Source organism: Scyliorhinus canicula, chromosome 8, assembly GCF_902713615.1.
Source record: "Scyliorhinus canicula chromosome 8, sScyCan1.1, whole genome shotgun sequence".
NCBI classification, from domain to species: domain Eukaryota; kingdom Metazoa; phylum Chordata; class Chondrichthyes; order Carcharhiniformes; family Scyliorhinidae; genus Scyliorhinus; species Scyliorhinus canicula.
In genome coordinates, this window is record NC_052153.1 from 10,567,716 (window position 1) to 10,583,240 (window position 15,525).

General features: G+C 47.2%; 1 protein-coding gene across 1 annotated transcript in view; it reads left to right on the forward strand.

The window, feature by feature from the left end:
* Positions 1-15,129, forward strand: part of hsdl2 (hydroxysteroid dehydrogenase like 2) — a 106,628-nt gene extending 91,499 nt beyond the window's left edge. The window contains 5 exon segments of the mRNA XM_038805599.1: positions 3,571-3,765; positions 6,495-6,566; positions 10,676-10,822; positions 12,337-12,465; positions 14,467-15,129. Of these exon segments, the coding sequence (XP_038661527.1) occupies positions 3,571-3,765; positions 6,495-6,566; positions 10,676-10,822; positions 12,337-12,465; positions 14,467-14,579 (656 nt within the window). The 3' untranslated portion in view covers positions 14,580-15,129.
* Positions 15,130-15,525: the final 396 nt, after the last annotated feature.

Here is a 15,525-nt window from a genome sequence, read left to right on the forward strand (position 1 = left end):
CGCCCCCTCCAAACCGGCATCATCTGGATGCGCGGCGTGCGCAGTTGCAAGGTCGTTGGCGCACCATCGGCCAGCTCACCCATGATGTTCCATCCCTGATGGGCTGAGTTCCCGACGGCGCGGGCTGTGTGTGGTCTCAGTGGTCAAGAACCCACCTTGCCAGCTGCGGTTGGTGTCCAACGCCGCCACACGCGTCCTGGGTCCGTACCACTGGCCGGGAGGCTACTGCTAGGGTTGGGGGGAATGGTGGGGGGATGTGTTAGGGTTCTAGCATGGCCAGCGCCATCATTTCCGGCGCGACCAGAGCAGGCCCTGCGCATGCGCAGCCCGGGACCCGGCCATTCTCCGGCCAATTTCCGTACAACCCACTGGTGGTTCACACGGTGCTGATGCTAGCCACTACCCGGAGTTGATGAGGGGTTTGTGCTGATTTTCCTGTCGTGAACCATCTGCGGATTCTCTGTTGCCGCCGGCACTTAGCCGCTGGAACGGAGAATTCCGCCCATGTCTCTAATTAACTACTCCATCGAGAACCCACTTAATATAAATTAAAGTCCGTTGGCCAAATCTTTTACGATGCTTTAATTGCACCTCTGCCTCCAAAAAGCTGTCTTTCAAACCAGGATTTTTATAAACGTGACTGCAGCAGTCACACACTAACCCAGGCTTCTAACCCTTACAGCACCAAATACATATAATACATTCTATCTGAAATTGCTACATTCATCACACTGGATTGTCAGTTTGCGACGGTAACGTTGGACATTATTCCCCTCCTTTGCTCCTGTACTCTGCAGGAAGGAACCTTATCTGAACCACGGGCTTGCTGTGAGTCTAGCCTTGCAGAATCACCTTGCATCAGCGCGGATGCTGAAAAAGCTGTAGTTGACTTCCACAAATAACCATGGGTTGACATGTTTGATCAAGGGTCTCATTGACGACTGACACATAAAACAAATTAAGCCAAACACTGAACTCCATTGTTGGATCACACATTACAACGTTCTGCACAGTTCTGATATCTAATTCCTTTTTCAAAAGGACAGTGAAGGACTGGAGAGTATTCAGCAAAGGTTTTACAAAGATGATACCAGAAGGGGAGGGGTTATAACCATCGGGAAAGACTGAACAGGCTGGGTCGCTCCTCTCTGCAAAAGAGGAAGCGGAGACCTGATGGTGAAAGCTCAGGGCAGTAACAGGCTGCTATTGCCACTGGATTAGGAAACTCAAGACCTAGACACATACACCACCCTCTGCGAGAAGTAGTTCCTCCTCAATTGTACAGTGCTTATCACATCTCTGGCCATCTCAAAGTATTTTACAACTCCGGAGGTATTTTTGAAGTGTAGCCTGTGCTGTAGCATATGGTAACATGCCGTACAATATGAAATGAAATGAATGGAATAGATAGAGATAGAGATAGAGAAATACAGCACAGAACAGGCCCTTCGGCCCACGATGTTGCGCCGAACTTTTGTCCTAGGTTAATCATAGAATTTTGGACAATTTGTCATGGCCAATCCACCCAACCTGCACATCTTTGGACTGTGGGAGCAAACCGGAGCACCCGGAGGAAACCCACGCAGTCACGGGGAGGATGTGCAGACTCCGCACAGACAGTGACCCAAGTCGAAATCGAACTTGGGACCCTGGAGCTGTGAAGCAATTGTGCTATCCACAATGCTACCGTGCTGCCCTTAAGAAGTTAACCTACACTCCCTTATTCTACCCTAATCCAAGTACCTATCCAATAGCCGTTTGAAGGTCCATAAATTTTCCGACTCAACTACTACCACAGGCAGTGCATTCCATGCCCCCACTACTCTCTGGGTAAAGAACCTACCTCTGACATCCCCTCTATATCTTCCACCATTTATCTTAAATTTATGTCCCCTTGTAATGGTGTGTTCCACCCGGGGAAAAAGTCTCTGACTATCTACTCTATCTATTCCCCTGATCATCTTATAAACCTCTATCAAGTCGCCCCTCATCCTTCTCCGTTCCAATGAGAAAAGGCCCAGCACCCTCAATCTTTCCTCGTATGACCTACTCTCCATTCCAGGCAACATCCTGGTAAATCTCCTTTGCACCTTTTCCAAAACTTCCACATCCTTCCTAAAATGAGGTGACCAGAACTGCACACAGTACTCCAAATGTGGCCTGACCAAGGTTTTGTACAGCTGCATCATCACCTCACGGCTCTTAAATTCAATCCCTCTGCTAATGAACGCTAGCACACCATAGGCCTTCTTCACAGCTCTATCCACTTGAGTGGCAACTTTCAAAGAACTATGAACATAGACCCCAAGATCTCTCTGCTCCTCCACATTGCCAAGAACCCTACCATTAACCCTGTATTCCGCATTCAGATTTGTCCTTCCAAAATGGACAACCTCACACTTGTCAGGGTTAAACTACATCTGCCACTTCTCAGCCCAGCTCTGCATTCTATCTATGTCTCTTTGAAGCCGACAACAGCCCTCCTCACTATCCACAACTCCACCAATCTTCGTATCATCTGCAAATTTACTGACCCACCCTTCAACTCCCTCATCTAAGTCGTTAATGAAAATCACAAACAGCAGAGGACCCAGAACTGATCCCTGCGGTACGCCACTGATAACTGGGCTCCAGGCTGAATATTTGCCATCCACCACAACTCTCTGTCTTCTATCGGTTAGCCAGTTTGTTATCCAACTGGCCAAATTTCCCACTATCCCATGCCTCCTTACTTTCTGCATAAGCCTACCATGGGGAACCTTATCAAATGCCTTACTAAAATCCATGTACACTACATCCACTGCTTTACCTTCATCCACATGCTTGGTCACCTCCTCAAAGAATTCAATAAGACTTGTAAGGCAAGACCTACCCCTCACAAATCCGTGCTGACTATCCCTAATCAAGCAATGCCTTTCCAGATGCTCAGAAAAAATGAATGAAATGAAATGAAATGAAAATCGCTTATTGTCACAAATAGGCTTCAATGAAGTTACTGTGAAAAGCCCCGAGTCGCCACATTCCGGTGCCTGTCCAGGAGGCTGGTACGGGAATTGAACCGTGCTGCTGGCCTGCCTCGATCTGCTTTAAAAGCCAGCGATTTAGCCCAGTGTGCTAAACCAGCCCCTGATATACACACAGCAAGATCCCACACAGACTGCGACATGACTGTGACCAGATAATCTACTTTTAGTAATCGCTTGAGGAGTAACTATCACCGAGGACCTGGTGCCCCCTTCCAATGAGTGCCATCTCACAGCAGAGACGGCATGAGGATGGACAAGGTCGGGTTAGTGGCTAACTATCGCATCTGTGCTCCCCCTGATCCCAGGTCAGTAAAATCCTGAGAGATCAGGTCGGACCGCAGTAACTTGTGCCAGAAACCTGCGGCCGGAGCTATGAACTGCGGCAATCAAATGGTCTCGTGGCTGGCTGTAACTCCATTCCTTTCTGGGCAGGGAGTAACTTTCTGGCATTGAGCTCCTGTCGCAAAGGCTGATACAAAATCAACCTGTGAAATTTTAGAATTTATATTTTACGTTGACGTTTTCTTTTGTTTGTAACGTCCAGCGATTCACACAGCTGCAATGGAAATGCTGGGAGGATCGGATGTCAGCAGACAGTGCAGGAAACCTGACATCATGGCTGACGCTGCTTACGCCATTTTCTCCAAGCCAAAGTCATTCACTGGCAACTTTGTCATCGATGAAGAATTGCTTAAAGAGAACGGAATCAGCGACTTTGATGTTTATGCAGTCGATCCAGGTGCGTGCAAGGTTCTTAACACTTTTAACACATTCCGGGAGGGAGGGGGGGGGGGGCAGGCTCAGTCAAGACAATGGAAAGGAAGCTGGATTATTATCAAAGAAGAAAGAATGTGCAGGGCTGTGGGGAGAAGGCGAGGGAATGGCGCTGGACAAATTGCTCCTACGGAGAGCTGGCATTGGCTTAAGTAGGGTGCTCTTTCCAAGACCGGTGCAGACTCGATGGGCCAAACGGCCTCCTTCTACACTGTAAATTCTATAATTCTATGACCGGCCCCCTACTGTGCTGTAACAATTCGAAATGACTGGCTGCAGTATTTTTTAAAAACTTATTCTGTCATGGGATGTGGGCGTCGCTGGCAAATACAGCATTTGTCACCCATTCCTAATTGCCCTTGACCCAAGCGGCTACTTTGGGCGGGGGGGGGGGGGGGGGGGGGGGGTGGGGGCAGTTAAAAGTGGGTCTGTGGGTTTGGAGTCACATGAAGGCCAGACCAGGGCAGGATGGCAGATTTCCTTCCCCAAAGGGATATTAATGCAACAGATGGGTTTTAACGACAACCGTTTCATGGCACTGTTACTGAGAGACTGGTTTAATATTCCAGATTTATAAATTGAATTTTAAAAATTCACCAGCTGCTGTGGGGGGGGGTGGAATTTGACCCATTCGCCTGGAATGCTGGTCCAGTGATATTACTCCCCGAACTGTCCACAGTCGACTGATAAAAATGTTTTTTAATACAGGAACGGAAAAGACCAAGGGGAAATGGAATAGTTTTTAGCGTTGAGGGGGTCGATCTGAGGCAGTGATTTTGATAAAAGTGATCAGACTTTTTTCTCCTTGTTGGAAAATTAACGATGTGGAGCAGTCAACTGGAAATTATGATTGAGAAGGAAGTTGCTCGAACCTTTTTGTTCGTAAACAGTTGTGAACTCACGGCGCTGAGGTCCCAGGTTCGAATCCCGGCCCCGGGTCACTGTCCGTGTGGAGTTTGCACATTCTCCCCGTGTCTGCGTGGGTTTCGCCCCCACAAACCCAAAGATGTGCAGGGTAGGTGGATTGGCCACGCTAAATTGCCCCTTAATTGGAAAAAAAAGAATTGGGCACTCTAAATTTATCTTTTAAAAAGCAGTTGTGAAGTCCTCTGTCATAATTCCAATCCAGCTACTCAATTAAAATTTAAGTCTATATTTAAAGGGGGATTGAGGGTTTTATGTGAAAAGCACAAGGTGGGCAGATGTGGGCATCGCTGGCACGGCCAGCATTTGTTGCCCATTCCTAATTGCTCTTGAACCGAGTGGGGTCATTTCAGAGGGCAGTTAAAGAGGTCAGTTAAGAATCAAACACGTTGCTGTGAATGTGGAGTCACATGTAGGCCAGACCAGGTAAGGGTGGCAGATTTCCTTCATTAAGGACATTAGCGAACCAGATGGGTTTTTATGACAATCGATGACAGTTTCATGGTCACCGTTACTGAGACTAGTTTTCAATTCCAGATTTATTAATTGAATTTAATTCCACCAGCTGCCGTGGTGGGATTTGAGCCCATTTCTCCAAATTATTAGCCTGGGCCTCTGGATTACTAGTTCAGTGACATTAGGCTGTGCTACTGTCTCCCCAAATCTCAGATTGCTGTTGCCAACACCCAACCCATACACATAGGGCTGAATCAGGACTCCACTCCCCACCCCAATGATGGGCTAAACCGAGGCCCAATCTGCCTGTTTGAGTGGATGTGAAAGATCCCATGGCCCTATTTTGAGGATGAGCAGGGGAGTTTCACCTCGGTTACTTAGGTTTATTTCATAGAATAGAATCAGACTATCATAGAATCTTTGCAGTGCAGAAAGAGGCCATTTGGCCCATCGAGTCAACACTGACCCTCTGAAAGAGCACCCTACCCAGGCCCACTCTCCAGCCCTATCCCCGCCAAACCTGCACATCTTTGTGACACTCGGGAAATTTAGCATGGCCAATCCACCTAACCTTTTAAAAAATAAAAAAAAATAAATTCAGAGTACCCAATTCATTTATTTTCCAATTAAGGGGCAATTTAGCGTGACCAATCCACCTAGCCTGCCCATCTTTGGGTCGTGGGGGCGAAACCCACGCAAACACGGGGAGAATGTGCAAACTCCACACGGACAGTGACCCAGAGCCGGGATCGAACCTGGGACCTCGACGCCGTGGGGCAGCAGGGCTAACCCACTGCGCCGCCGTGCTGCCCTCAATCCACCTAATCTGCACATTTTTGGACTGTGGGAGGAAAGCGGAGCACCCGGAGGAAACCCCACACAGGCATGGGGAGAACGTGCAGACTCCGCACAGACAGGCCCCCCCGCCTCCCCCCCGAGGTCAGAATCAAGCCCGCGTCCCTGGCCCTGTGAGGCAGCAGTGCTAACCACTGTGCCACCGTCTTTAAATCCTAAAATCATATCACAATACTGCAGAAGTTGAAATTCTGAAATAAAAACAGAAAATGCCAGAAATACTTGACAGATCCGGCAGCACCTGTGGAGGAAAAAACCCACTGTGAGCGTTTCAGTTCGATGACCTTGCTAGAGAACAGAAACGTTAATCCTGTTTCCCTCTCCACAGCTGCTGCCTGGCCTGCTGAGTAATGACAACATTTTACCTCTTCATCCCACAAATCATCGATGGTGGAGTTTATTAACCTAGAATTAATTCTGCTGCAGTGCGTTTGAGTAACCCGTGCTGTTTGGTTACAGGGCACCCTCTGCTGCCAGATTTCTTTTTGGATGAGGAACCTGAGGAACTAGCGAAGAAGATGCAAGATTACGGTGGGTGTTCTCTAAATTTCAACACACAGTTTCAGCTCGGGTGAAGCTCAGATGGACCAATATCCAGTCGAGTTGAATTGCATTGTTGCTGTTTGTTCTCGTATGCAGGGTTAGTGTGTGGTTCATGTCACTCACTCCAGGCCACTCACCGTCCTGATATTGGCCGTTCCTTCACCGTCGTTGGGTCACAATCTTGGAATTCCCTCCCTAACAGAGCAGTTGGTGTATCCGTACTTCCCAGGCTGCAGTGGTTCAAGAAGGCAGCTCACCACCACCTTCTTGAGGACAGTTAGGTTTGGGCAATAAATGCTGGCTTAGCCAGCGACGCCCACATCTCAGGAACGAGTAAAGGAGAATGGAGAAGCCAACGATTCAAACTTTAAAAAACTTGGCTGTGAATCAGGAGTTGAACTCTGGGCGTGCACTCTCCAGAGTTTCGAAGAATGAAAGGTGATCTTACAGATACCTACACGCTCTTAGAGGGCTCGACAGAGGAGGTAGAGGAAGGATGTTTCCCCTGGCCTGGTGAGGTGTGGTAGAGATGGGGTCTCGAACCCTGGCACACAGTCTCTGAATAAGAGGTAGGCCACTTAGGATGTGTCTTGTGAAATTACCTTTGAGAAATGGGGTTTATAAAATTGCTGCAGTGGATGTACCTTTAGGAAATGAGTGTTTATCTGTGATGTCAGAGTGTGGGTGGAGCTGGGCTTTCTGTCTGCTTTTACTTTCACTTTGGGCTTGCAGCTACAGGGTGTGTTTAGTTTTGTTTTGGTGAGCTGGATAACTGCAGGAAAAGCAGGCAGCTGTCTAAGGATCTCTCTGCAATCTAAAGACTGTCTCCAGTTCATTTGGGTGATTTAAAATGACAACTACTCTCAGTAGAGAATTTAAACCTGTTGTCTTTCTGTAAAAAGGGTCTTTTGTCTTATGGATGTTGCAAGGAAAGACTATGGGTTACTTATAGCATATTGTATCTGTGGGGATTGTTGGTGTTGATAGTTGTTGAGATGTTTACTGTTGGTCTATAAAGTGTTAACTGGTTTCATAAATAACCATTGTTGTTTAAATTTAAAAGTACTGTAGATCTCTGTTCCATCCCACCTGTAAGGTGCTCCCCATAACCACAATCTATTCAAAGTTGTGGCTCAGGTGAACTCCATGACATACTTTGGGGTTCTCTCAAAGGTGAACCCATAGCAGATGGGAGAATTTCATCACACAAGGGATGCTGAATCTTTGTAATTCTGTACCCCGGAGGGCTGCAGAGGCTCCATCATCGAGTATATTCAATGCAGAGATTGTTAGATACCTGGTTATTAATGATGTCAAAGGGCAACGTGGGATAATGGCGTTGCGGCAGACAATTGGGACCTAGTTGAAAGGCAGAGCAGGCTCGAGGGGCCGATTGACCCATTCCTGCGCCTATTTCCCATGTTCCTATGAATTCTTGACCTTGCACATGCAGATACATGCCGTTTAAATTCATGCACTGAACTTTTTTTAATACTTTTTTTTTCTTTTTTAAAATTTTAGTGGACCCAATTCATTTTTTCCAATTAAGGGGCAATTTAGCATGGCCAATCCACCTACCCAGCACATCTTTTGGGTTGTGGGGGCGAAACTCACGCAAACACGGGGAGAATGTGCAAACTCCACATGGACAGTGGCCCAGAGCCGGGATCGAACCTGGGACCTCGGAGCCGTGAGGCAGCAGGGCTAACCCACTGCACCACCGTGCTGCCAACTTTTCTTTTATACTTAATACCCCCAGTGAACTGCGCTGTGAATCAGAATGGACTAAATTTGCTAGAATGGGGCACCTTGCGGCGTGAGGCGTTTGTTGAGCCCTTCCCTTCACCCTTCAACTCAAACTCTATACCATGATGATTTGAAAGTTTGAGTTGATGAGTGCCAGGACAATGGGTCATCTAGGCCATTATTGAGCAATGGGCAGACCAATCTCTCTCCTTAACTAATGAAATTGAAGGACTGAGAAAGAAAAAGCGGAATTCCAGGGAAGGCAATTGGATGAGTTAGAGCCAAAACAGGTCGCAAAAGAGAGGGAAAGAAAGATTGGATCGGGAAAGAAAGGGAAAAAGTGGAAGGCAAAGTAAGAGAAAAATTGAACATTTTACATTAATTTTCTGCAGGTAGGATTGGGGTTGAACAGTATAAATTTTGCCATGTTTTCCAGCGAGATCCATTGCTAGTGCAGGAACAATAATCACATAATTTAAAAGGGTACTTAAGCTGTTAATTACTAGCCCTAACTCTGTGGCAGATTTGATGAGCAATAATAATTGTGCAGGTTCATAAAAATAACTGGGGGGGGGGGGGGTGAAAGCGAGATACTGTTGATGTGAATCAATTGGCAGAACAACATAAACTGACGAGTAAGTTCAAAGAGAGTCATAATTCACAGTATCGCTCTTCAACCCCTGAACTCACTGGTCAATTGCACAACAACAACGGCAAGATTCATCAACCTGACCTTACTTTTCCAACAAGATTTGGCCCTATATTCCTGACAGTTATTTTGTTTTAGAGGCATTGGTTTTTCTTGTTTCTTTTTGAATAATTGTGTGAATACCCAGAACGGTATTTCAGCCTCCAGATTTGGGTACACATGCGTCGGAATGTGGTGACTAGGGGATTTTCACAGTAACTTCATTGCAGTGTTAATATAAGTCTACTGGTGACAAAAATAAAGATAATTATGATGAAGACAAGGCCTTACAATTATTATTTTGTTTTAAAGTACCTATTTTTCCCCCCCAATTAAGGGGCAATTTAGCGTGGCCAATCCACCTACCCTGCACATCTTTGGGTTGTGGGGGTGAGACCCACACAGACACGGGGAGAATGTGCAAACTCCACACGGACAGTGACCCGGGGCTGGGATTGAACCCGAGTCCTCAGCGCCATGAGGCAGCAGGGCTAACCACTGCGCCACCGTGCTGCCCATGCATTTTATTGAGTTGCATGTATTTCATATTGCTGATACTCGTCCACTTTTCTCATTAGAACCTAAAGTACAAATAGGCGGCACAGTGGTTTGCACTAATGTCTCACGGCGCCGAGGTCCCAGGTTCGATCCCGGCTCTGGGTCACTGTCCGTGTGGGGTTTGCCCATTCTCCCCGTGTCTGCGTGGGTCTTACCCCCATAACCCAAAGATATGCAGGATAGGTGGATTGGCCATGCTAAATTGCCCCTTAATTGGAAAAACTGAAAGTACAAATTATGTAGCAATATTGTTGAATCAGATAGCATAAAGGAGGCCATTGGGCCCCATAAGCCTGCCCTAGCTCCTTGAAAGAGCTATCTGATTGATTGAACTCTCCACTTTCCCCGTTGCCCATCGACTCCCCATTGAATGTGCTTCCACCATCCACCTGTACGTTCCCGATCATTGTCCTGCGTTGTGTAGAAATAAATTCTCCTCTCCCTCCTATTTTGCCAATGACCTTTACCCTGTGTCCTGTGGTTACTTTCTCGCCTGATACTGAAATTGCTCTTTTAATTTTTTTTTTACAGTATCCAATTAATTTTTTCCAATTAAGGGGCAATTTAGCGTGGCCAATCCACCTAGCCTGCATATCTTTAGGTTGTGGGGGCAAAACCCACGCAAACACGGTGAGAATGTGCAAATTCCACATGGACAGTGACCCAGAGCCGGGATCGAACCTGGAACCTTGGTGCCGTGAGGCAACTGTGCTAACCACTTGCTCCACCGAGCTGAAATTGCTCTTGCTTACTTTTTGAAAATCCTTGATAACTTTGAACAGCTCTATCAAATCTCCCTTCCCTAGTCTCTCCACACAACCATATCCTCTTGCCTGATACCATTCCTGTCGATGTCCTGGGCCCTCTCTTCAAGGCCGTACTCCAGTTGGGGCCCAAGCAATATTTTATAAAGGTTTGGCATAGCTTTTGTACCCTGTGCCTCTTTAAAAGAGATAAGAGTTCCCCCTGTGCCCTTTTTGCACAGCCTTGTCAACGAGCCCGTCCCCCTTCAAGGGTGTGTGGATGTGAACATATCAATGGTGTGACTCCGTCGGCTGAGCTAACCGAGCAGAATTCCAGTTAACGTCTTTGTGTTTCCTTTCAGGTGCAACTCCTAAGTTTCAATCAGGAAAGGAACAGGCTTCAGCAGTAACTGAGGGACCAGTTGCTGAGACATTCAAGGCCATTGAGGGAGCACTCAGTGCTGATGTGGTGAAATCCACCGGAGGCATCTATCAGTTTGAATTGTCCGGTGAGGTTGTTTCTGTACAATGAATATGTTTACATTGCACGTTGGGTGTGAGTTTTGTTCTCAGTTGCAGTTATCCATGGTTTCCACTGGTCATACAGAATGTTTTTAACCCACTTGTGCATTGACATCTGGTTTTTCTTCCCTAAACACCATCCTGATTTCTCCTTCGTCAATCTTGCTTACGTTTGTTTATTATTTTACGGGACGTGGGCATCGCCAGCATTTATTTCCCATCCCTGATTGCCCTTCAGAAGGTGGTGGTGAGCTGCCTTCTTGAATCGCTGCAGTCCTTGACGTGTAGGTACACCCACAGTGCTGTTAGGGAGGGACTTTCCAGGATTTTGACCCAGGGGGAGTGAAGGAACCAGCGATACATTTCCAAGATAGGATGGTGCGTGACTTTGAAGGGCCTTGCAGGCGGGTGGTGTGCCCATGCACCTGCCGTCCTTGCCCTTCGAGGCAGGGTTGGAAGGGTACAGTTGAAGGAGGCTTAGCAAGTTTGCGAAGTAAGGCGAGTCTTTTTCACATAGTGAGTGGTTGGGAGCTGCATGGCAGGGCCTGAGAGTGTGGTGGAGGCAGGTTCAATGGAGGCAATCAAAAGGGGATTAGATAATTATTCCGAAAGGAGTAAGGTGCAGCGTTAGGGGGGAGGGGGGGGAATGTGCCAGACCTGCCGAATAGCCTTCTGTTCTGTAATTATCCTGCGATTCTGTGATTGAAGTGCCTGCTGTATGTAACACACACGGCTGCAACTGCGTGTTGGTGGTGGAGGGTATGAATGTTGGAGTTGTCGGAGGGGGTGTCTATCAAGCGGGGTTGCTTAGTCCTGGATGGTGTCGAGCTTTTTGAGTGTTGTTGGAGCTGCCCTCATCCAGGCATGGGGAGAGTATTCCAATACACTCCTTGTGATTGGTGGAGCCCACAATTAGTCTCAATCACCCATCCCTTTCCTTTAATTCTTCCCACTAATTCTTTTCCCGCAACAGGTATTTATTAATATACTCGGCTCCCACTGTAACGCTACAGTGCGGTAATGGGTATAATGTGATTCTGTCTTAGACCCGAGAGTCTGTAAATGCGGGCACGGGCCCCATCCCTCACGATGAACTCTGTCTCCCACTCTCATAAAGAATAATTAAAAACAGCCATTGATCTATCTTTGTTGATTTTAGCACCTGCAGTATTCATCGAATCCCTACAGTGAAGAAGGAGGACATTCGGCCCATCGTGACTACACTGGCCCTCTGAAAGAGCACTCTACCTAGGCCCAATCCCCCGCCCTATCCCCATAATCCCACCTGGCGGCAATTTAGCATGTCCTGTTCACCTAAGCTGCACCTCTTTGGACTGTGGGAGGAAACCGGAGCACCCGGAGGAAACCCACGCACACACGTTAGAATGACCCTCTCCTGGAATCGCTGAATCGTTTTTCTTTTGCATGTTAGGCTTTTCCTGACTCTGTGTGTTTCATGTCAAAGTGCTCTGACGTGCCCTTTTATGATTGACATGAGCAGGTGATCACCCAGGAACCTGGTACATCGATCTGAAGAATGAAAGTGGCAGCATTGGACACGGAAGTTTCCCGGGGAAGGCAGACGTGCTGATGAACATGAACAGCGATGACTTTGTGAAAATGTTTGCAGGTGAGTGTTTACAGGACTGGGGTAGGCCATTCAGCCCCTCAAGTCTCTTCTGCCACACCATTAGATCATGGCTGATCCAATTCCCATCTTCAATTCCCTTGGATCCTCTTGTCCAATGACAACAACAACAACAACATGCATTTATGAAGCATTGTTTAGATAGTAAAAGACTTGAGGCAATTTGCAGGAATGTTGCCGCACACAATTTGGCACAGAATCAAATGAGGACATATTCATAGAATCATACAATCCTTACAGTGCAGAAGGAGGCCATTTGGCCCATTGAGTCTGCACCGACCCTCTGTAGGAGCAGCCTACCTAGGCCCACTCTCCCATCCGCATCCCCGTGACCTCACCCAACCATCGGGGCGGGTGATCTTGGCGGCTGAAGGCACGGCTGCCGTTGGTATATTGGTTAAAATCGGGGATGAGTAAGGGAGCAGAATCTGAACTGGGCAGAGATCCCAGAGGGTTGTGGGGCTGGTGTACGTGACAGATTTAAAAAAAATAAATTTAGATTATCCAATGATTTGCGTTTCCAAGTAAGGGGCAATTTAGCATGGCCAATCCACCTAACCTGCACATCTTTGGGTTGTGGGGGGCGAAACCCACACAGACACGGGGAGAATGTGCAAACTCCACACGGTCAGTGACCCGGGATCGAACCCGGGTCCTCGGCAGCGTGAGGCAGCAGTGTGATCTGCCCAATAGTTAGTCAATATTTAATTAGAATTCTTGGCGTACAATTGAAAAGTAGAGAGGTTATGCCACACCTGAATAGAACCTTGGTTAGACCACGTGTGGAGTGCTCTGCGCAGTTCTGGTCTCCTTATTACAGAGGGAACAGAGCAGCACTGAAGAAGGTGCAAAGAACATTCACAAAGAAGATATCAGAACTGAATCGTTACCATTATCAGGGAAGATTGAGCTGACCGTGATGTTTTCGGCAGAGGGCATGTAAAATATGACTGATAGCCAGTCTACCTCCATCCTGCCCACCCCCTGATGCCATCCCCACAGTACATGGGGGAGGGTGGGGGGAGGTGTCCACTCCCCTCCTGCCAGTAGGACTATTGAGGCCCTTTAGTGGCCCTTTAAGACCCTCAATCTGCCCCCACTGCATTAGTACACTGGGCAGTGGAAGGTGGGCCAGTGTGAAGGCTGTTTCTGAGACACCTTTGTTGAATGGGAGGGAAGGAAGGGGGAGGGCACATCATTCGGGCAGTGCCCTGTGCGCATCGGGGGAGCACCCCCAAAGATGTTAACCCTTTCCTTTGTGCATCACCGCCTGGCCCCCAAAATCCAGGCTTCTCACCCACAGCTCCCTCACAACAAGCTCCCCCCTGCCCAACTGTATCAAAACCGCAGACCTGCCTCCCTCTGGGGACTCCTTATCCCAACATTGCCCACCACTGAATTCTGGCACTGATTGGGCTGCTAGAGCTCGCAGCCAATCAGATTGGCTGGTTGCCCTCAAGGGTGGGACTTCCGCCCTCTGATGGGTGGAAGTTTGAACCTTGCCCCGTTAAGGCCGCCTGGAGAATGTTACGGTTGAGGGGTGGGTGGTTTGGAGCTGACTCCCTGTGGCGTGGTCTGGGGAGGGCGGGAAGTTGGGATTAGTGGAGGCGAACAAGACATTCCCCTTTGCACCCAGCCTGGTGTTTCTGTGTGGGGTAGGCCCAGACTAAAGGCCTTGAGTATAAGTTAGTCATGATAACATTCTAAATGAAAACGTAGGAGCAAACCTTACTCGTAGAATGGTTAGAGTATGGAACTTATTACCACATCACGTAGCTGAGACAGATCGCATTGCTATCTTAAAGGGAAAGCTAAATAATTTCACAGGGGAGAAAGGGACAGCCGAAAATGTTGATGGGGTCACATAGAAAATAGGAGCAGGAGCAGAGCAGCAGAAACTCCGACGTAAGCGAGCTGGGCCGGTTTCTGTCTTAACTTCATCTTTGCTCATTTGCAAAAACATACTTTCTTGCTCTGTTTCAGGTCAGATGAAACCGACCATGGCCTTCATGTCTGGCAAGCTGAAGATTAAAGGAGACATGTCACTAGCCATCAAATTGGAGAAGCTGATGACCCAACTCAAGGCCAAACTTTAGCCTCTGGCCCACTGGGCAATCCATTTCCTGTGTTGTCAATGCGAAACATGATAACCTTTCAAATCCCGATTGATTTTATATCTTCCAACATGAGCGTCCCAGTTCACCGTTTGATTCCTGCCCATTTAATTTATTTTTCCAAACTAATAATTCTGCCTGAAGCGTACAGCTTTACAGCAGGGTGGGAGAAATTGCAATTTCAAATGAATTGTTTAATGTTAACCATCGAAAGAATCCTGATTGAGGCGCCTCATGAGCTGTGGCATCCACTATCATATCTAATTCTCATGCAGGATGGCAAAGGACCTTTCGGAGGTTCGATTAAATGATTACAGTTGTTTAGGGTGGGTGCCTGTCCTCGTTAAGATTGCCTTTGTATAATCAGTCAGCAAGACTGACTTTGTTGCTGTTTTGGCAATTTGAAGGGGCTTACAACATAACCTTTTAAAAAAATAAATACACATTTCCCCTTTTATTTTATGAATTGTCATCCATTATAGTCATGAAGTCAACATGAATATTGATGAAGTATTAAATTTAATTAATGTCACACAAGAATAATTGGTATTTATTTTCAGATGTTGGTGTATGTTGATTCATTTTTAGGCTATGTCCCCTCTTCCTCATTCCATGAGGATGCTACTTTTGACTGTGACGACATCGGATTTTGCTGTGTTAGTAAGAACGTTAGTATGAGGCTCAGGAACAGAAGGAGGCCATTTGGCCTTCTCCACCAACAATGATTATGTAGTGGAGGATCTTGGGCCTACTTTGTTTTTTTTTTCAAACGAGTACAATATTATCTTGCTCAACTTTCATCCCCATTGGCAACGAGTGGCAAACATCACTTGCAATCCCGGATACGCTTCTACTCTTCATTAAATCTCCGCTGTTGAATGACATTGTCAACACAAGCCGTGCGAGTGATGAGCTGATAAAAGAATGC